The 23,541-nt window shown below is 39.3% G+C and overlaps 1 protein-coding gene across 3 annotated transcripts in view; it reads right to left on the reverse strand.

Annotated features, from left to right (window-relative positions):
• ate1 (arginyltransferase 1) overlaps positions 1-23,541 on the reverse strand; it is a 72,816-nt gene that overhangs the window by 35,533 nt on the left and 13,742 nt on the right. The window contains exons 4-10 of one of the 3 annotated variants that reach the window (XM_028468328.1): positions 19,524-19,627; positions 18,107-18,340; positions 11,455-11,490; positions 11,155-11,369; positions 9,155-9,283; positions 6,208-6,336; positions 3-35 (exon numbers count right to left, since the gene is read on the reverse strand). In XM_028468328.1, the coding sequence (XP_028324129.1) occupies positions 3-35; positions 6,208-6,336; positions 9,155-9,283; positions 11,155-11,369; positions 11,455-11,490; positions 18,107-18,340; positions 19,524-19,627 (880 nt within the window). The remainder of the gene's footprint in view (positions 1-2; positions 36-6,207; positions 6,337-9,154; positions 9,284-11,154; positions 11,370-11,454; positions 11,491-18,106; positions 18,341-19,523; positions 19,628-23,541) is intronic. The other 2 variants (XM_028468330.1, XM_028468331.1) reach the window with 2 other exon arrangements.

Genomic DNA, 23,541 nt, shown 5'->3' on the forward strand with positions numbered 1-23,541 from the left:
ACCTCTAGTGGTGAATCACAGAGAAACCTCCGGAACTGTGGAGGGAAGCAGAAAAGGAACAGTTAGTTCTCTGGGTCACCAATGCTTTTGAAAAGACAAATGAAAACCATACACAGCTCCTTCTGCACTCCTTTATAAATCAACCCTCTCCAATTTTCCGCTACACTCAGGAGTCACATATCAAATGCAGGCCTGTGCTCACATAAAGGGGCGTACAAAAACGGGACAAATGTGTTTACACAAGTGAAAACTTTTACCTTATTAACTGAGACTAGAAAGGACACATCAACAGGTAAAATAAGCCTCGCTGCCAATTACATTAAAGTTCATCCTAAAAGCATAAGATATCCATTATGAGGGGGGACTAGCATCATTTTGAATCATTCCCTCCACCTTTTATCTGTGCTTCTACTTATTCAGCAGCAGTCACAAGCAATGTCTTTATAGATGAGCAGCCAGCCTGCTGACATAAATAGGATCAAAATTGGTTTTATAATGGAAACCAGAGCAGCTAGAGCAATGAAACAATGAACACATTTTAGTTAACGCCATCTATTTGAGCCTCACAAGTGCACAAAAGCAGTTTCAAGTTCATATTTCACAAAGAAGCCCTTCAGTCCAAGTGCCTCCTTTACGTTTGGTTTTACGATGGAAACCTCAAAAAAATCACAATAAACAGACAGAACGACTCCAGAGAGGAACCACAAAAAGGTCCTTATTGGTCATTAGTTATTATTAACAAACTAACAAATCAAGTTAAAATCACTGTCATGTTCATTTAGTTCAAACCTTTTGAGACCCAACTCTTACAGTTAATAGACAATCCTAGAAATGAACCATCAACCTTGGTTTATTGGCAGGTACAGTATGTAGACAACAGTGACGCTAGTATTTGTCAAACAAAGAAGCTTTTAAACCAAACTAAAAATGCTGCCAATAACTCAAAACTTGTCCAGAACAATCTGTTTTACTGTTTGCTGACTTAAAGGGATTTTTACCATTTTCCAACCTAATTCCAGTAAGTTCATTTTGTCTTCTTTTGTGAAATACATGTGGTTTTGTTTATTCAGACTAGGTTTTTCTGAACATAGGAAACCTTAAAGCTGATATCCGGAGTTTCTGAGAGAACGTCTCGATATCCCGCCCTCCATAGCTGCAGTTCCTTCCCCTGCCTCTACCATTCTACCAGAAGCCACGCCTCTACTTTTCTGCACGCGCATCGCGGAACAAAACAAGGTTGCATCGGGTTGCATTGATATACTGTAGATCTATGGGTCAGGTAGGAGCCAAAATCACATTTACCTGTTTGCTGTTATGACGCGCGGCCTTGTTTCTGTGCACAGTTCCACATTCACTTTGATTGGCAGTCTCAAAAACAGGAAGTCAAAGCCTATTGGCTGGGTGCACTTTGCAATAGTTTTCATTTGTATAGGGGTCTATAGGATGAAGGAGGGACTTATATACATTAATGTATATGAATGACCACCGGCAGTAGACCATAGTACAAGACTAGGTAGGTATTTTTATGAATTCCAAAAAAAAAATCATACATAACATAGATTTCTCAGAAACTCTTGATATCAGCTTTAATAAATATTTTCCAACCTAACTTTTGAACAACTTTTTTTTTTAACTCCACCCACTTGTATCAGATTCCAATCAAGAAAATAAAATAATTTTCTTTTAATTTCTGTTGGTTACATGACAAGCTCCATGGACACTACGTAATATATAAAAAGGTTGACTAAAACTCGTATCATGTAACCTCCTCTACCTTATTAAATCCACATGGTCTGACCAAAAGTGTAATTAAATTAATTGTACATGATCTGTAAAATGTGTCTCAGATTAATTCCCACTGCCCAAACTTCGTGCACATGTAACCAACAAACAACATTGCACTGCAAAGCATTACAGGAATGGGACTTTATCCCCAACAGATGTAAAAAATAAATGTAACAATCTAATAAAATATTTAAAGGCACAATATTGTTGCTATTACTGCTGACAAACAAAAAGTGAGGAATAAAAGTTGTTTTCTCAAACCTTGGACAGGGATGAATTAGAAAAATCTAAATCAATCTCAATCATGAATAAAATTACAAAAGCTCTTCAATAAAGAGCACTATAACTGACTCACGGTAGCTCCAAATCGTGCATAATGAAATATTATATATCTTTGCCTTCCACATACAGTTCTGAATGCTTGTGATTTGTTTTAGCAGATATAGAATGTGCTGATTTTCACTATAACTTTAAAATGTGTTTCAACTTAATGTGTTGAGTCAACAATAATCAGTTTACATGCGTGTGAAGCCCCACCTTAGCAACCATGCCAGTAAAGGGGGAATTTTCACTTCTTCCTCAGTGACTACTGCTCTGCCAGTCAGCAAATTACTAACAGCAAAGCCCCCTAAAGACAGAGCCCCTGGAGGGCACAAATAAAACTTCAATAAAAACGACCTGGTTTACCAGCAGAATAACAGTGCTACTTATTGATGACATCATTGATAGTGGCATGCTAGGGCAAGAAATGGCTGCAATATGACTGGCAACAAAGCAATCCAAACAGACCTTGTGGTAAAAGGTTTTATTATTCCATTATGCAAACATGTTGTTTGGTTAACTTTTATGGAATAAAGCCTTTAAACGCATGCTAATGCAAACATCATTCTGAGCACCACTCCTTGTTTAGAATCCCTCCTTAACTTTGTACCCCTCATTTTTTTTTATGCAAGTGTGAGGTCAGTCGTGTAAAAAGTCCCTTTTTCACAAAAATTATTGCAACAAGCTGAGACTCACGTCCATGGACATGCACAATGAATAAAACGCTTTCATATCGGTTCTTCGTCCCACATTCAACAACTTCTTCAGCTTGATAAATGCCCTTAACTGCGTCAACAGATGGATTCCATTAGCGTCTCTAACTTTCCCTTTCTAGGAGGAAAAACTCATCTGCATACAATTAGAAGCACAAGCAGACGTCTCAAACGCATTCACAAACAGACCAAAGGTATCACATGCAATATTCATGAATACACAAATGCAAACTACTGTGTGCCTAATTACCACTTAAGAGCTCTCATCATCTTCTTCTTTACACAACCAATTTCCAGTATTTATCGAAACAGTGTCTGTTCTACATAAAGTTAAAGTATCTGTTTTTTGCCCCCGCTTTGTTTTAAGTGCAGTATTAAACTTTAGTGTAAAACAAGGCATTGGACTGGGGAATTTCACAAAAACTATTGTTTTATTCCCATAAGTAACCTAAACTGGCAATTATAATAGTATTTAGACACTTTTAATGAATATTTCCATAGTCAATAATGATTGCGCAAATGCCCCAGATAGTGTATGCCAAAGTTTGAGTTAAATGTTTTTATTTTATTTTATTGTTAACTTATAAGGCCAATTCCCAGCCTTTTGCTTGGTTAGATTCCCGGCCATCAAAAAAAGAGTAAATAAAGAGTTGCCAACATTTGTTTTCCTGAAAATGAAGGCCATATGTGCAGGAACTGAGAGTCACGGCTCAGAAAAACAGTTAAGACCAATAAGTGTGAGTGGGCGACTGGGCGTGTGTGCGTGTTCCCGTGTTTATGCCCATGATTGTAAATAATTGGTAGTTTGTGCTTCAGCTGTATCACAAAAAAAACCATGATTGAATGTGGAAGAAATAAAGTCTGGCCTCCTTCCAGTGGTGCTACAACAGGAAATGCATACGTTCCTAAACAAACCAAAGCTGTTGCCTTCTGGGACGGGGGCTAAACTATCTTCACAGTGTAAAATAACAGGCACACATTCAGGCAAAGTTTACCCTTTGAATTGAACTACACTGACAGTGTCTCACAACACCTCAGTCCCCAATGGATATCTTTAAGGAGTAATACCTTTCTCTACACACTTATCATGGCACAGCTTCCTTTGAACTAATAGCAAGGCCCAATTGGCACATGTGCAAAAAGTGCCCTCAGTAGACATGGGGTGTGTGGGGTCCTAGAGAGGGGAACAAATTACACATACTACTATGTACTAAAGAGGGAATTGCAGTGCATTATTTCTTACGGACTGCAGTAGATGGCGAAAGCAGGGTTCCTACAGCTTCAGTCACATTAAATTCAAAACTTTGTAATGTAATTTGAAATTAAATTTAAGACCAACATCACAGAGAACACAATTGAGGGGAAAAAAAAGGGTCTAGTGCAGACGTGAAACTGAAATCCCCCCAAAAAAAACACACACATAAAAAAGACTAAAATAAAGAAAATTACTAAAACACACAAGAAAATTGCCAAAAATCTATAAAACAACAAAAATACAAAAACTAAAAGCCATTAATTAAAATATTTGTTTTCATTTCTCCATGTTGTTAAAAGTTGCTACAAGCATGACATACATCTACATAGAGTCCCTCTGCAGCCACGTCACTGTTTAGTAGTTTTTTTTTTAACAAATATTACCATTTATTTTGAAATGTGAAACTTATTACAATCATAAAATAATACACATTGTTTTAAAATGTGTATTATATACTATTTGAAAATTTTTTTTTTTAATGATTAATGACAACGAAGGCCTTAGTTTTATATTAAATAATTTAATGCCTTTTAGGACTTTTTAAGGATCCGTGGGAACCCTGGAAAGGGACACTAATGGTTATAGATGGAATTTGCAGAGTCAAAATAAAGGAAAATAAAATATGCTTTTACATAACTACATCTGGAGAATATTGATCATGGAAAATCAATAAAAATGCACATCAATACTGTCACTTTATGGAACTTTAACTGTTGAAACAAATAATTAAGAAGAAAAACAAACAGGCAGGAATGGAATGTGATTTTAAAAGTCAATTTTTTTGTTTTTTATTCAAACAGCATATCCTTCTCAAGATGGAAAACTACAGAAATGCAATAAATAAAAGTTTGGAACGAACTAGTTTATTTTCTTACCACAGGTGCTGTGCTGGGATTAAAATTGCACTGAGATTATTTTGAGCATTGTGCTTTAAACCATATCTTGCTGGTCTAAAGCAGAATGCCTTTGAGTCACATGCATTTGTCTAACGTGAAGATGTAAACACACAAACACACACAAGTCTACAGTTAAGTTATAGTTATGGCATTGGTATTGGAATTTGCAACAGTCTGCCAAATCTCACAGCTTTTAATATTTATTAATTACCTTATACTTTTTTTTTTACAAGCTGGAGAATTCAGTAATTTACTGTTAGCTATGAAGCAGGAAGGAGGGGGGCTTTTTTCCAGCCCAGGGGGACAAAAGGCTCTCTCAGGCTATGCAGCAGTTCTACATCCAGACGACTTTTAACCATCTGCTCCCAAATTCATATTAAAAAAAAAAACAGTGTTTGAATGTACTTTTACACCTCATGAATCAATCCATTATTTTAAACTAAATACAGTACTTTCCAATTTCATGAAAACAAGTCAACTTTGTCATGGCTTTAAGCACAATTAACACAAAACATATTAACTAATGCAAAGAAAAACATATTCAACTGTGTGTGTATCTCTACTGTTTGATAGCAGGAAGATCATGAACATTCTCTACAGGGGTCAATGACGCAAACAGATTTTCACCGCATATTTCATAAAATTGGCATCATTGGGCAAGATGTGCATGAATATTATGATGGAAATAAAACATAACATAACTAAAATAGGGCAGAAAATCGATTTGAATAGATTAGGAGTGTCTTTGTCTTGAAAAATACAAAATTAATAAAAAATAAAATGTAAAAAATAAATAACTTAAAATTAAATAAATAAAAGATGAATAGTAATTTTCAAGATTATTTTGAAACGGCAGTCATGGCCTGACAGCTGCAGCACGTGATATTCTAACACTTTAAATTACCGACTGAATTACAGATAAGTAACATTTTTTTAGAAAAAAAAAAATCTAAGTGAGTGAATATACGCTAAATTACTACATATTTGGTATTTTCTATGTATTTAAACTTTTTATGAACTATAAAAAATATTGAGGCGTCACGTCATTGACCCAAATACTGATTTTATATATTAAGTGTAGAGTTCAATAATGCCAATATTTGACATTCAAAATAGTGAAATATGTGTCAGCAATGCTATATTTTGATTTAGTATTTAAAAAAATTTTGGATCAAAAGCAGCAGCAAACATATTCACTGGTTTTCCATCAAGTGTGGAAAAGTTAATCATGCAGTACCTTGCTCTCATTACATTCGCTGGGGTCGTCACCATGAATGGTCATCTGGTAGCTGGCGTACAGCGCCACCGATTGCTCAAATGACTCCAGAAACTGAGGGTCCTCAAAGTTCACCGGCACTAGCCTCACCTTCAAGCACAAGGTGTGGAGGGAGGTTTTTTTAACCTCGGAATAACATTTCATACAAGGACAGTAAGTCTTTAGGAGACAATGAAAATAAAAAAAGGAAGGGTACAGAGGGACAGGGAGTGTAGGAGTCGACAAAGTGTGGTCATGTTAGGGATTACATTAGCCTCCTAGTCCTCAAAGTGCAGCAGGTTTGCACTAAAAGGAAATGGAATGCAAGCAATCATTGGAACGCTAAGAGGCTGATGGTGTTTTTTTTTTTTTCTTTTTTTTTTTGAAAGAAACAGAAATGATGAGACACTTGAGGATGAGGCTAGTGCACCGTCCACCTGAATTATTAGTTACTTGTATGTAATTGGAGAGTCAAGACTCCACTCTATGGAGAACGCAAATCTAGCAGCTGAAGGAAGTAGGGGCACACACAAAAACAATCATACACACACAAGAACCAGAAACAAGGACACAAGGCTGTGTTCGAAATCGCATACTAACGTGCTACTCATACTAAATCTGACGTTAAAATGAGCATGTAGTGCGTTCACAGTAGATAGTTTAAAAAGATAGAGTATGTGAGAAATACCCGGATGTATACTATATCGAACGTTTTTTTAAGTATGCACGGTGCACACACTAGTCATACTCAACTGCCCCATGATGCATTGCGAGCAGTGTTGGGAACATTACTTTAAAAAAGTAATTAGTTATAGTTACTCACTACTTGTTCCAAAAAGTAACCGAGTTAGGAATTGAATTACTTTATAATAAAAGTAACTCATTACCTATTTGCGTTATTGTTAAATAAAAAAAAAAAGTTGCTCTATGTCAAAAAATTCAGATTTTTTTAGATGCGTGTGTCGTTGTGAGGTGCTTCAGGGGTGCTTTCGGACAACAGTTTATTCAATCACTACATGGAACGCACCGCATTTAACGTTCAGTAACGGTAACGGCGTAAAAAGTAATTTGTTAGATTACCCCGTTACTTCATCATCCTAATCATACTTATAGTATATAATAGACCAGATGTCACCAACACAGTGCCCGTGGGCACCAGGTGGCCCGTATGGACCATCTGGACCTCAGTCCCCATTGAACTCCATCAAAAAATTTGATTTACTTTCCAAACTTAAAAAGATAAATCCAGATGACAGATGTAGTCAGTGCCCTCATAGTAGAGTTAAAGGGCCCATGTTAAGCTAAATCAACTACTCTGTGCTTTAAACATCATAAAGTGTTATATGGGTTTCATACACATGCCCAAAGTGTTTTTTTTCATTGATTCCCTCAATTGTTGGTTAGAGACTGATTTGCTCCTTTCTTACTGCAGGGCGAGCATAAACACCTCGCTCCAATTTGATGACATGTTCCCACTTTGATGGTGAATTTGATGCGGCACTGAACTGGAGAAGCCGCGCCTCCAGGAAGCTCTCTGCCATGATTGACATGTAAACAGACACGCCCACGAAGGCAAGCATTTCAGCGTCCTTTGCGCAGTGCTATGTATGTATTTTCTACAGTATGTACCAGTGAACGCACCGCCACCACGCTCTGTCTCGTGCTTATAAAGCAAATCAGCCTGTTTGTTTAGAGTTGCTCAGAAAGTGAATTTTCAGAGGCTAAATCTCTTAAACAGGCGAGTTTGGGAAAATAAACCTCAAATACTATGTTTTTGGGGTTCTTAGAACAAAAGTAGATGGATGAAAAATAGCATGATATGGGACCTTTAAACAATGTGGCACTTTTTACGTTTCTGTAATAAATTAACCATCATAAAATGTTTATTTTCACTGAAACATTGTGACAAATGTTTTAAGGTGTCACACATTTGGTGTATGGGTTGTGATAAGATGTGCTTTTATCAAAAATGCAAAGTGGATTTTCGTCAAATATTACGTAATGGTTAAATTGCAGAATTATGTTACATGTTTTAGGATTATCTAAAGTTGATAGCAGCTATTAAAATAGGAAGATGATGATTTCCTGTGAAACGTAATGAAAATGAAGCAATTGCATAAATTAGGAGAAATAAAGTGCTGCTTGTTGAAACAAAGTGGAAACATGAACATTTAGTATTTAATAAGTGCTTTTTAGACTAGTAGCCCTTTGGACTATTCACTTGCTTTAAAGTAGCTCAAGTTTTAGCAAGGGAGGTAACCTCTGTAGTAGATAGTATATATTTATTGAGTTTGTGGTGCATAGTACGGAGCATGTCATTCTGAACACAGCCATTCTTTCAGGAAGGTCACCACGGTTTAACAGACAGGACTTTACTGATTAAAATAAAACCCAATCATCACTTTTTATCCTAAATTAAAAGAAGGTACTATGTGGACACTGGGGAGCGATGATGAAGGTGTCATGATGGTGGACTTAGACATGGTGTATGTGTTCGTGTTCAGGTCAGCAGGGTTCAGTTGACACACCGTGACTCCCCTAGAACCACACGCCTTCAACTTCTGAAACGGTACAAAACTAACGACCGCTTTGGCTAACTCTGACACCTGGAGAAACAACGCTCTCAACTCTGGCATATGGAAACATTTTCACTCCATTTCCTCTCCTCTCGACTTGCATTTATACACATCCACCTGCTTTTACCTGGTCATCGTTCTCTATTCATACAGACACTGTAATTTCCCCTTTGACTATCTTGAAATATTTTACTAAATATTATACTTACTCATTCAACCTATATCTTTAAATTCAAATACCTTCTGCTGTTCCATCTTCAGGCTCATTACAAAAAATAAAGTACCAAAATTAGTCAAATGTCCCTCCCTCGGCACCCCTGAAGAAGAATGACCTACGTCTCCCACCCTCTGACCTGGCTCTCGGAGGGTTTGTCAGGAGGGTCCTTGTGAATGGCCATCTGGTAGAGTTTGTACACCTGGTAGGAGGCGTCGAAAGAGGCTTTGAACTGCGGGCAAGGGGGATTGGAGCGCACTAGCCTCACCTTCAAAAAGAATATGGGCACACAAAGGGGGTTACCTTGGAAACAACAGAAGTGCTGAACAAAACAAGTGGTGGATATAAAAAAGCCTAAATGAAAACCAACAGAAAATGGAAAAAAAAAAAAAAAAACTGTCAAAAAGGTGCAAGAGACAGACATAGACACATTGGAACTAGTTTACAGCCAAAGCCCTGTACCATTGATATATAATTATCGAATCGTCTTGAACTTTTTATCAAAGAAGTTTTTGTCTCCACCATTAACAACTGCTTAAAGAAAGCCCAAACTGGTTTGCGTGTTATGTCTGTCTCTCAGGTGACATAGAAACAAAGACATTTAAACTCAACACATGCACCAGCTCAAAAACACTGAAATAATCATTTGCCACTTTGTTTGAATATGCTTATAAAAATCCCCAGTGTTTCACCAAGTTTTACTTTTGTGCAAAAAAACTGTTTAATAATGTTTAATGAAAACAGTATTACTTCCTCAACAATACCAAAGTAAGCAACTAGTCTACTAGTGCTACTACTTTTTGGCTTTTCTTTATGTCCGTCTATAAACATTGCCCTAAGTAGTGCTAATTGAATTTTGTTAGTTGTTCTTTTACATTTTTACCAAACAAGAATGACATACAACCATGTAAGACATAAATATCAGAGCAATTTTCTATGGGATTTTAACTTTCTAGAACTCCATTCATTAGAAATAAGGGTATGCAAAAAAATAATAATAATAATAATAATAATAATCAGGATAGTTAACTAATAGATTGTTTGCCATGGACTTTTGAACATTAGACTCAGAATTTCTTCAGTGAAAGTTTCTCAAACTTGAGTTTTCCAACTCTGTGTTATGTAAAATAAAGGACGTGAAAAGGAAAGAATAGTCCGTGACAGAGTTCCTCATCCAGCGGAGGTGTCTGAGGAAAATGACACATTCTCCCACTGACCTCTGCTGGTGAATTGAAAAACACCAGCCGTACCCAGCTTCTCTTTCGCTGTGATTGATTTATTTACCGTGGGAACAGAAAAAGGTCTTCCAGGGTAACATCAAATAATAAACAAATCCTCAATCTCATATTTCAGTCCTTGTGCATATTTACATACAGATCTTATCATCCATCTACTGAGGCTTCACTGTATTGAAGTTAAACAAATGCCTCTTCAGCCGCAGTGCATTTAATTGGTTCAGCATAAACATCCTAATCTTTTAAAAGTCGTTTTGAACTGCTTCTAAATCAACAGAATGGAAGTCCAAACCAGCACATCTGAAAGATATGATAACTGTAAATAATTGCCAAAACCTAAACAGCACAAGCAAATGGAAAAAAAGAAAGAGCTAAATGAGTTATTGGAAAAGTACTTTTAATTCATTTAAAGCAAAAACAACTAATTTTCTTTCTCTAAGGAAAACATTGCATATTTGCCTCTACTTAATAAGGAAATAAATCATTATTGAAAGTGTAGAAATTAATTACACTATTTTTGTTTTTATTTTTCAGGTCTAGGGATCGTATAGAGGCAAGAAGCAGATGCAATATACAGTAGCTCATTATTGCATCTGGATATAATCTTGGTTTAGAAAAAAAAATGATGTAATTTCAGAGTTCTTTCTACATCCATTAGTTCCCCTCCAAACCTTCATTTAATGTGTTGAAGTTTGTTTGTATGATTGTCATTTATATAGATAAAAAAATAGACTCTGGTCAGTATCCTCTGCACACATAAACACATGGTGAAGTCACTGGAGTCAGTAGAAAACCACTTCTTAGGACTGAATTTGGAAGGTAACTTTATCCAAAACATAATTTCCTTCAAATTCATCACAAAACTCAACATGTCATGCAAGTGGTTTGCTATGGCTAAACTTACCTCAAGGCATTGGGAAAAGCTGTCAGACTGTGACTCACTGATAAACTCTTCTAGGGTTTTGGGTTGGTTGTTGTTGATGGCAGAGAGTGGGGTAGAAGAAACTATGGTCGGGACTTCGTCTGTGTGCTGTCTTGTGTGTTCTTTCTGAAGACGTCGCTCCTTTCTCACATCTTTGGCTTTCCTACATGGCGGCCGGCTAGGATCAGCTCCCATTCCTAGAGCCGGTAGGAAATACATGAGAGCGCGGTCAATTGCTTTCTGAACGTTATCAATAAATAATCCATGAGAGAAACTCTATACCTGGAAAGACCATGCTGTTTTTCCTCTCTGTAACTTCTGGAATACAAGAACATAAGGCAAGGCAAATTCATTTGTATAGCACATTTCATACAAAAGGGAATTCCACGTGCATTACATGATTAAAAAGTGCAACGGAAAACATTAAACAGTTTAAAAATCAATAAGAACATTAAAACATTAAACAGGGTTTAAAATTTAGAATAAAATACATCAACAAACAAAATAAATAAAAATATCCCTCTCACTCATACACAGTAGAGAAAAAGAATGCCTATAACTTGGGATTTAAAAATGTTCCCATTGGATGCTGACTTCAGCTCTGTTTGTTCCACTTCTTTGCAGCATAACAACTAAAAACAGCATCATCGTGTTTGCTGTGAACTCTGGGCTCCACTATCTGACCTGTGTCCATAGATCTGAGAGACCTGCTGGGTTCATACCTGACTAACATCTCACTGATGGATTCTGGACCAAACCCATTCACATATTAATACACCAGCAGCAGAACTTTAAAGTCTATCCTCAGGCTGACTGGGAGCCAGTGTAAACACTCTTTGTTCAGCTACAGCTGTTTGATGCTCTTTTGGGGGGATTCCTGTCAGAAGACCATTACAATAGCATGGACCAGCTTCTCCTGATCTTTCTGAGTCATGAAACATAAGGAAAAACAAATAGTGGAACAAGTACAAAGTTGTACATTGAATGCAGATACAGTGATTTATTTATGTTTTGTCTTTTTTTCCCTAATGCTAGGCCCCTTTGGTGAACTGTTCATTAGTTTGCACCTCAGAGTAAACAATCAATGCTGATTGTCGAATAGAATTTATTTTTTTTCTTTTCCTTCCTCAATCTTTTACATCAGTGGTTCTCAATTTTTTTTGTGCCCCCTTTCTCTCATTTCTGAATCCAAGTGCCCCCTGTCTGCCTACAACATTTTTCTCAGAATACCATATAAAAACAACAACTATAGAACATAATGACCTCATTTTAAATCAATTCATTTTGTAAATAAGTAAAATGAAAGTGTCTAGTGCAGTGATTCCCAACCTTTTTTTGGATTGTGACCACAATTTTATATTAAAAAAATCAGGCGACCCCGAGGTTGAAAAAAGAAACACTCACTCAGTGCCTCCTGAATAGATTTATTTCTATAGTTTTAATCATTTCTGATCATCTCCCACCTAGTGTGGGACCAGGACTGACTCTTGTATTTTCAGTTTATGTTCTAATCAAGATTATTTCCATCATCATTATGATTATCAATTCTAACTAATAAAAATTAACAAAATAAAACCCCATATTTTTAATGCTTTCATTTGTTAATTTTCCACTCTTATCTCAAGTACCCCCTGTAGTGCCATCGCATACTCCTAGGGGTACATGTAGCCCCATTTGAAAAACACTGTTTTACATGACATCACTGCTTTGAGGTTAAAAACAAAAAAATGCAATGCATAGTTAGCGGTTACCTAATACCTCAATGGTATTTTTTTTTCATAGAAATGACTGAAATAAAGAACAGACTGAATGAAACATGTTCTTTATGATTTATTGTTCTATAAAAAAATTGAGAAAAGATAAATTAGGATCACATCTCACTCCACTGAGATAAATAATCTTGTGGAATGTCCTCTTTCTCCACCACCACATCCTCCAGGGGTCTAGCCAACCCCTTCAGCTTCTTGGGCATCCCATGTCAACAGTTTACACATCCACATCCTGTTTGGCACAATAAGGAAACAAGAACCATTTCCTGCTTGTCCTATTGCCAGCTGCCTTGATTAAGTTGCTTTCTAACTCACTTTCCCTGCTGGGGCCATAACCAGGAAGTGAGTGATGCTGTCAGTGACAAGATATCTAAAAATAGTGAGGAATTTCAGTTATGTACTCATTTTTACAAATATCAAGTACATTTGTATTTTAAATGATGCTTACTAATGACAGGCATGGCATATACGTTAACAGTTACACAAGGTGTTATAAAACAAACTAAAAATAGTTCTTATTCCCTTTCATATACAAAAAATGCAAAATATGTTAAACATGAGGAATAATGCCTGTTTAGAGTATCCATTAAAACAGAACACAATGTCACAGTGACACAAAGTGCAATTTGCCCCAAATGTACTCTGTGGAACTGCTCTAATTATTCATTTACTGCCAAACTCAAGCCCTAAGACATATACAGCTCTTAATTAGGTTTACATTTATTTTTGTGATTTGCATAATTGGTGTAAACGGAGGAGTTGAACGTGCTCTCTGCATCAAAGCAATAAAATGTATCAATTTAAATCATTAAAAATCGCTCATTCATTTCCAGTGTTTGTTATAAATTTAAAAAAAAGCAAACATTTAGCTGTTGTAACAAAAACAATGATGTCAAACTAAAGGGGAAATAGCTTTTCTCATTAAGCAACAATTATGTTGGATTCATTTTGGATTTTAAACTTTGGAAATGTTTGAATTTAACTAATAATAATTTACTAAATTATCATAATTTTTTGTCAACAATAGTTTTTCAGATAAATACTCAAAAGCAGAGGTATTTATCAGACAATCAATAGATTAAGACTAAAACCAAACAAAGTCAACATGAATAAAACTATGACATTTTCATCAACCAATATAAAAGCAGCTCAAAAATGTTCCCAAAGACTAAAACCAATCATACCGGAATTTGACTAATTAGTGGCTTGTTCATTACTTAGTAACAGCAAGTTAGTGTGATATGAAAATATGCAAAATGTGCCAATAAGAAGTAATGTCTGCATGGAATAAACAAGCCAGCTTTATAATATAACTAAAAAGATTGATGATGAGAACAGAAAAGCTAAATAGAATTTTCCACAGAAGACTAAATCAAATTTAGCTATTCTTGTCTTTTGGCAGTTCTCATAAAATTAAGTATATATCTTTATAAAGAATCACTACTTTTAATCCAGCTAAACCAAAACCAGTCTGTATGACCAAGACAATGAGATGTTGTCTCAAACAATAAATCAAATCCTTCCAAAGTTATAAGGCACAGAATCCATTCATCTACTTTATTTTCCAAGTGAACAAGAAGAGTGCAGTGAAGCACTGGTTTGCAGTGAAACTTAATTCCACCGTGGCTTGAGGAGGAATGTGTAGAGCTGATGTAGGGGTAAGAGTAAAGGATAAATGTACTGTAATTTACAACTAAAACACTAGAGGATGAGTGACACTGCAAAAGTAATTCTGTGTCTTGAATTATGAAAACCAATCCCTGCCTTTTGAATGAGCCGCTATCATCGGACCTCCATTAAAAAACATTTTAAATCATGAAGGACTTCTGGAAGTTCAACTTCCTGTGTCTAATGAGTGTTTATTATCTCTTCTCCATGAGAGTTATGAATACTTTACTGCAACTTGGCAATGAGGAGATATTGTGCTGCAGAGGAAAAAGACAAAAGCTTGACTGATGATTAATGATCAGGTAAAGTAAATATAACAAGAAGCAGAAACTTTGGGAAGCAGCCAAACTTTATGCAAAGTTAAACAGTGACAAAATGAGAAGTAGCAATGCAGTCATTGCAAAATAAGAGTTTGGTAGATAAAAAAAATATTTAAAGCATTGTAATAACACCAAAGTGGACAAGCTGAAAATAGTGTGGTGTGTTCAAACTGCTATTTTAAAGAAAATGTTCTTAGTTAATGATAGAAGATTATAGAACAAGACTGTAAAAGACAATTTATTTGTTCAGTGTGTACACAAAAACAAGTAATTATTAGTATTAGTATTATATTATCCTGAAGCCATGTGTTTCTTTGTGTTACAGTTTGACAATTAAAATAAAATCTATACACACCCACTCGTCAGAAATAAGTGAAACTCCCAGAATCCCTTGCAGCAGACACAAAGTGGATAGAGTATCTCCTCTGCATGTGAGGCTCTAATCGCTCAAAGAGTCGTATAAATAAAAGGCATGAGGCAATTTTTGGTGATATGAAACAGAGATATTGAATAAAGATAATTAGTTCAGGCAAACAAGCACACAACGAGTGGGAAAGCAAGATTTAAAATTGTAATAAAGTCGATACCAACTTCTAATTGACCATCAGCCTTGCATATATTCACTTAGATTGTTAAAGCCTCTACTACTAAAAATCAAAAGTTGTATATCACAAAAAAATCAAACCTAAAGAGTTTTAGTGTCAATTTCACCTGATAAACTGTATTCATATCTTTAAAACATTAGGTTACAGTGCACGCTGTATTTTGAGAGTATTACCATGGAGAGTTAAGCGGGTTTAAAAAAAAAAACAAGGGTAAGGCAAACTCAAATAATGAGTCAACCTGTCACCGGTTTATCTGAACTCATCTGACAATGGTGAAACTGTGTGGGTCAGAACCAAAGCATCCACAACGGAAGACTGGGTGCCAAAGTTGAAGAAAACAACTTTTGGTAAATCTGCTTTCTCTGTTAAAGTAGTGGGTGAGTGGAATTTCTTACCTGCTGATATCAGAGGGTCTGACAACATTGCGTTTAAAAAAAAATTTAAACTTTGGTTAAAATATCACAAAATTGTAATCATAGTTAAAGTTGCAGTTTGTAAAATCCTCTCTCCACTCCGTTTTGAAAACCCAACCTCCCTACCGGTATGTTTTGTTAACGCTATTAGTGACTTTTTTCTCAATAGAAACTAGTGACAAATGTGGGGACGTTATCTTGTGTTAGCGGAGATTTTTCAGGTGTTTTAAAGACTCTGACATGAATGCACATATTACTCTGTATATACCTCAGCGGGTTGGGTGCGGGGTGTGGGTGGGGGTGGTGGGGTGGATGTTGGTGGGGGGCCTTGGGGTTGGGAGTTGGGGTCGGTGGCGGGCTGCGCTGGGTCCTCGGCTCCTTGGTGCTTTTTCGGGTGTGTGTGTGGGGGGCGGTGGCTGCCTCTCGGCTTGGGGTCTTAGGGGTGTCTGGGGGGCTGCTCGGCAGTGGGGGGTTGCCTGGGCTCCCTGGCCCCTGCTCTTTCTGCTAGCCTGGCTGCATCTTCGGGTTCAAGGTAGCGCTTGGGTTTGCAGTGGCTGTTCTTGCACATACATTGGTCTACGATGCACTGGCATGCCGTAGACTGTGGGATAAAACTCGTAGTGGGCCTAACTTTAGACACGTTGATCCCAAATACCTGTTTTAGGTATTACCATTCACTCCATCCCCCTGTCCACAGCCGACACCATTATACCTAAGCTTATCACCAGACTGGCTTTATTACACAACACAATAAGCACAATATGGACAACTACAACTTCACATCTCACTCTCACTTTACAATAATCAACTCTTCCCCACCCTTCCATCTTCTACCGTGAATCTCTCCTCCCTGCTCCCTTCCCCCTCCACGCCCTCATCTAGGTGTAACACTGCCCTCTCTTTTTATATTCTCCCTTTAATAAAGTGTTTCTTACCCTTCCTTAGGGAGGGCTAGTGATGGTCACAATTATGCAATAAAATAAATTCATTTATTTAATTGCAATAACAAAACATGCATTGCTGTCTTAAAAAGATTGCACTTCTTGTAGTGTTGACCTTTGAAGAAAAAAATATAGTTACTGTCCTGTGCAGCGGCTGCTGCCGTCGGCTCATCCACACCACAAGCACGCACAGAGGGGGCTCTGATCTCAGCTAAGTTAGCGGCAGCCGCATTCAGACTGTAAAATGAATTCACCTTGCATAAGTTTCTCTTAGGTTTACACGTGATTTATCCCGTCTGTTCTCACTCTCCTTCTTATACCAGAGTGTGTGTGGGGCGGACCCTTCTCAGTCACATAGGTTCGTGAGGATGCAAAGCGAAAGCAATCCGTTCCTCCTCAGTGTTTGTGACTTTACTCTGTTGCTTCACTACATCGGTCTGCTTTTTTCCGCTGGATTTGATGTACAACTACTGTGCCTAACTCTGTTACGGGGACTTCTGCTGGAATGTCCACACCTTTTCTACCAAGGGTACCTGAACGCACCTACCTGCAAATAGAAACACCCAAAACAGCTCATGGAGCACACATGTTTGTAGAAAGATATCTGATTGGCTGACAACCAGATTCCAGGAGTGTCACGCTCCTCGATTTATAAACTTAATTTACAGAGCTGGGAGAAATAGATGAGATTCACTGTCACTCAGAATACTTTGTATTACAATATGCTCCAAGATGATAATGGATTTTTGACCAAATTATGCCAAAATAAACTTACAAACTGCAGCTTTAAGCACCTCATTTTGCACTAACAAATCTTACTCAGGGCTAGATGCTTAAAAACGCTACTACATGAGAATTTTAACAGTGTTAAATCTTAATGGTTCCTGTTCACTATATTGCACAGATTACATATTTATTATCCTGTTATTTAGACTGCATTGTTTTTTTTATACAAATTATTTGATTAATTTCATCATGGTGTTTTTTATATCTGTATTTTATTCTGTCAGTCAATTGTTACTATGAACTGTCCTGTTTTCTATCCTGTATTTCTATTTTGTTACCTGCCCAGGGGCTACAGATGTAAATTAGCTGTTTGCCAACTCTGGTGCAATTGACTGCCCAATGTCCCTATTAAATAAACAATAAATTAAATCAATAGAAGAAGGAACAACTATGGTTGATGATGCCAGGTTTAAAATATGATCAGTTTCTTACCCGGTTTAGGAGCTGGGGATGAACTTTCATCTGACGCAGATGCTGTGGCTGTTTGAGTCGTTTCAGAAAGTGTCTCTTCAGTTTTCCCGCCATCTTTCTGGACATCTGGGTTGGAGGGACATTTTACTTTTTCCTTTTCAACATCTACGATGACAGTGCAGTTCAATTCTGGGTGTCTGGCGTTACTCGGTTCTCGTGGGTGTGCTTCTTCACACAGTGAGTCCATTGGTTCACCTGCACAGAACAAATCAATACTATCACCCAGGCTTGGGGAGTAAGGGATTACAAGTACTGTGACGCCATTACGTAATCTGGAATCAAAAATCATGGAACTGTAATCCATTACAGTATATTTAAAAACATGTAATCAGATTATAGGTATCTTTCATAAAAATTGGGATTACTTAGGGGGCTTATATTTTAAAAGCAAGAGGAATATACATCAGTGCCTCAGACAGTGCGCACACATGCATTGTGACACTTCACCACAGTGAAACAAGCTGTAACAATGTTGTGATGACGCGAGCAAACAGCGTGCTCGGTGTGAGCTTTAGTGATAGACCGATATGGATTTTTTTAGGGCCGATGCAGATACCGATTATTTTTTTCCATCAGCCTTAGCTAAAGACCGATACGGACTGCTGATTTTCTTGAGCCGATACTACTTTTGCTCCTTCAATTTACCTCATTAAAGTTACACAATGATGATAACAAATGGTATGAGTCTCAATTTAAAAAAATTAAATTTATTGAAATTAACAAAGGTGAGGAAAGATGAGATCTACTGACAAGTGTTACTAAGTTGTGTATGTAACCTTTGTAGCTATACTGTAACTACAAAACTTGTTAAAACCCGACACTCTACTTTCAGGTGGTGCTTTTTTGTTATACACATACTATAAAACTGTAACAATAACATTTATTATATAGAATAATCATTATAGTATGGTCTGTGGTCTAGGTCAATGACTCAAGTGAACTTTTGATAATTAATGAGTAAATTGATTGATAATCTTTTTTATTTAAACTACTGTGGGTTCTTGTTAAACTAAAACATTTCCTTTCATGTAGTGTGACTGTAAAAGGTGATTTTATGTTTGTCTAAAATAATGCAGTGAGTAGGTTACACGTATTCTATCCTTTTGTGTGTTTATTTGCATAGGTGTTATTAAAGTAATCCAAAAGTAACTAAAAGTAATCAGTTACATTACTTTGATATAGTGATACTTAGAGTAAGTTACTGATTAAATTTACAGGTAACTTGTAATTGTACCGGATTACTTTTTAAAGTAATCCTCCCAACCCTGCTATCACCACAGCAGCAGGGCAAGAATGCACTGATGACAAAGAACAATCAAACTCCCCTATATTATTGTTTTTTATTATACAGTGTCATGCATTAACATTAAGGACTTACCATCCTCCTTTCCTTTTGGCAACTCCCCTTTGGAGAGAAATTTGTTCATTTTCTTTAAGGTTTTCTTGTGGGATTTGGTAGGCTGAAACTTCAGTGCATGACATCTTGATAAAAAACACAAAAGGGAAAAACCTGTTAAGTAAAAAATAGAATTATCCCACAGGCTTTCCATGATCAGAATTTTTGGGCTGATCACCGATCAGTGAGTACAAAAAAAACCCATCATCGATCCGATCATATGAATTCAGGCACCGACCTAATTCCTTCGGTACTACCTGATACATATTCAAACGGTCCCATGTTTCGGGACCTAAACGCAACTTTGTGACTGTGAGGGAGTGAAAGAGTTGAAGAATTTCCATGCAGGACTTGAACATAACATTTGTTGTCAGAGTGTGTATGTGTGGGGGGGTGCGTGGCCCTTTAACTGCTCACTGTGCGAAGTGAAGGAGCAAATCTATTTTAAGCTGTATGTCGTTTTTGACTGATTGGCAAAATAAACGTTGTAGTTGTTGAATTAAACGGGAGTCCCATGTCATACTCAATGACTGCTGTGAAGCAAGGAAGTCAACCCCAAAGCTGAGGATAGCTTCAGCCCTGAACAGCAGCTGTGTCGACTACAAGAGTGTTGGAAATGAAGTTGTGGAGGCAGACCACACTGGAACTACCTGAAACCTGCAACAGCATTAGCATTAGCATTGGGAGAAAACATGTGTGGCATCACAAAACCTGCTGTTGCTTAGAGTCCATATTCACAGGTGCACACACAAAGGTGAAGCATACACACACACATGCAAGCTTCTGTGTCCACCACCGCAATGAAATGGAAAGAAGTGTCCGGTAAAAAAGCTAAAGTAAAAGAGAGAGCATCGCTCCGCTCTATGACTCTCCCTTTTAACATGAATAAACAAAACAAGCGCGCGCACACATACAAACACACACAGACACGAACAGCAGACGCTGCCCCCGCTTTCAGAGCCAGTAGACTGGGGAAGAAGTCTACACCTCACCCGCTTCATTCCAACCAAGAGTCATTTTAGTCATTTGCTCATAGGTTCTATTTCCACCGTTGTTGTGGTTGGGCCGCCTCAGGCTACACGCCCATTTTGGGCACCCCGGTCGCTTACGGTCTGCCTCCAAGAGAGGACGCCATCACTCCATGCATGGCTCCTCTCTAAGTGAATGCATCGGAGCGCTTGACACCGGTGTGAATCACTCTCGGAACCACGGAGAATCGGCCCGTGTGTTACAAGAGGAGGTCAAATCCCTGCTGCGCAGGGGTGCAATCTCAGTGGTCCCTCCCGCTTGGTTTCGGGAGGGGTTCTACTCAAAGTACTTTCTGGTCCCCAAATGAGTGGGGTCCGGGATCCGTCCCATCCTGGACCTACGGGCAATGAACAAGTGCCTAAGGAAATACACCTTCAGGATGCTCACGCATTCCTCCCTACTGCGTCTGGTGTGACAGAGCGATTGGTTCACGTCTGTTGACCTCAAAGACGCGTATTTCCACGTTCCAATATATCCCCCTCACAGAAAGTACCTGCGGTTTGCTTTCCGGGGGTTGTGTTATGAATACCGCGTTCTCTCGTTTGGCCTCTCTTTAGGGTGGTTATGCGCTGCACGGATGCTGCAATCGCTCCGCTGAGGTGGCGGGGAATTCGTCTGGCTACGTACCTGAACGATTGGCTGCTTTTGGCACAATCGGAGGTAGAGGTCAGGGCGCACGCGCGCATTCTGCTGGATCACATGTCAAATCTGTTATTTGTGGTGAATGCGGCAAAGAGCGTGTTGTCCCCTACACAGGAAATACATTTCCTGGGTCTGTCCCTGCGCTCAGTGCCGTTCACCTCACGTCTTTCGCCAGAGCGGGTGAAGACGTTCGGGGCGTGTCTGAGGTTGTTTTGAGCGGGCACGTCTGTTCAGTTCAGACTGTCTTTGTTTACTCGGGTTGATGGCTTCGGCCATCCTTGTGATCCGCCTTGGTCGCCTTCAAATGAGGAATTTCCAACTGTGAATGGCCTCACATGGCCTCGATTCTGTGCGTCATGGCGCACGGAGAGTTTTGGTTACACCGGAGTGTGGCGCAGCTCTGCGCCACTGGCGTGCCCCAGGCTTCCTGATGGACGGGTGCCTATGGGCATCGTATGTCCAGGAAGGTGGTCTCCATGGGACCCACGAGGGCGGGGCTGTGAGGGTTACTGGAATGCGGTCCTCCAGCGTGCTCACATAAATTACTTGGAGCTATCAGCGGTGTTCTTCTCCCTGATCCACTTCCTTCCTTCTCTCAGGGAACATCATGTCCTGGTGAGGACGGACAATACCAAGACGGTGGCATACATCAACCGTCAGTGCGGGTTGCGTTCTCGTCGGCTGCTGTCACCGGCACGCAGACTGATCCTGTGGAGTGTTGGGCATCTCCTCTTCCTGAGGGTGACGCACGTCCCGGGGATCATGAACGTGGATGCCGACCTGTTATCCAGGGGCGCGCTGCTTTACGGGGAATGGATGCTGCATCCAGATGTGGTGCGGCAGCTGTGGGCCCGTTACGGACGTGCCGAGGTGGATCTGTTTGCAGGGGAAGAAAATGCGCAGTGCGCAATGTTCTTCTCCCTGCGTAGCACGGAGGCTCCTCTCGGCATAGACGCACTAGCGCACGTTTGGCCGCGCATGCATATTTGCGCGTTCCCCCCCCCGTTGGCTCTGATTCCCTCCACCCTGTCCAGGGTGAGGGAATGCGGTCACACACTGATCCTGGTTGGTCCACTGGCAGGGGAGGGGCACAGTTTTTCACCTGCGTCCAGACCATCTGGTGCTGTGGACTTGGCCCCTTGGCTCAATCTGTCAGCAAAAATTATCACAGTGTGATTTCCACCATACAGAGTGCTCGAACCCCCTCCACTTGGTCTCTTTATGACTCTAGGTGGAGGCTATTTGAGGGGTGGTGCCTCCAGGGGTTACCACATCGCTTTTCAGTGCCCGGTGGGAGCGATTTTGTCATTTCTGCAGGACCTGATTGACAAACACAAAGCCTTTTCAACTGTGAAGGTGTATTTGTCGGCGATTGCTGCTTGTCACGTTGCCTTTGGGGATAAGTCAGCCAGTCAGCACCCGCTGATCTGCCAGTTTATGAAGGGGGCGCGTAGGCTCCACCCCGTGTCCAGATCTCTGGTGCCATTGTGGGATCTGGCAGTGGTTTTGGAGGGACTTAAACGTCCTCCTTTCGAACCACTGGAGGAGGCGGGCCTGAAGTTCGCCTCTCTAAAGACTGTCATGTTACTGGCTCTGGCTTCGGCCAAGAGGGTCGGTGACATCCATGCGCACTCGGTTCATCCGTTGTGCACTCAGCTTTTCCCAGGTGACGCGAGGATCATCCTGAGACCCAACCCAGCTTTTGTACCGAAGGTTGTGGGCTCAAGTTCTCCCATTGACCTTTTGGCCTTTTCTGCCTCACAGGGTGAGCAGCGGCCAAATGTGTTGTGTCCAGTTTGTGCGATCCGCACTTATATGACTATGATGAGGGTCCTCAGGAGGAGCAATCAGCTCGTCTCAATTCGTCTCCTGGGCCAATCCCCGCAAAAAGGGAAGCCTGTTACTAAGCAATGCCTGTCACACTGGGTGGTGGAGGCTTTGGCTTACTCGTGTCAGGGTCTGCAGCCGCCAACGGGTCTGCGTGCACACTCGACTCGGGGCCTTGCCACATCCTGGGCTTTGTTCAGGGGAGTGTCTGTTCAGGACATCTGTGCGACGGCGAGTTGGACCTCGCCCCTCACGTTTGTCCATGCTGGTTTTGCTGTCTTGATATGATCAGACTTCTGCCCTGGGGGCTGACACCGCTCAATAAGCATGTCTGCACTATGAGAGTTTCCATATCCCATAGTGAGACATCTCACGAAATAGTATGAAATACAGTGATGTAACTTGATGTAACTAACAGTGCAAAGTCTGTTGGGAAAAATAAAATGATGCAGATATGTTTGTGGTATATTGTAAGCAGCTAGTTAACTGGCTGATTGTTGTT

This window comes from Gouania willdenowi, chromosome 15 (assembly GCF_900634775.1).
Source record: "Gouania willdenowi chromosome 15, fGouWil2.1, whole genome shotgun sequence".
NCBI classification, from domain to species: domain Eukaryota; kingdom Metazoa; phylum Chordata; class Actinopteri; order Blenniiformes; family Gobiesocidae; genus Gouania; species Gouania willdenowi.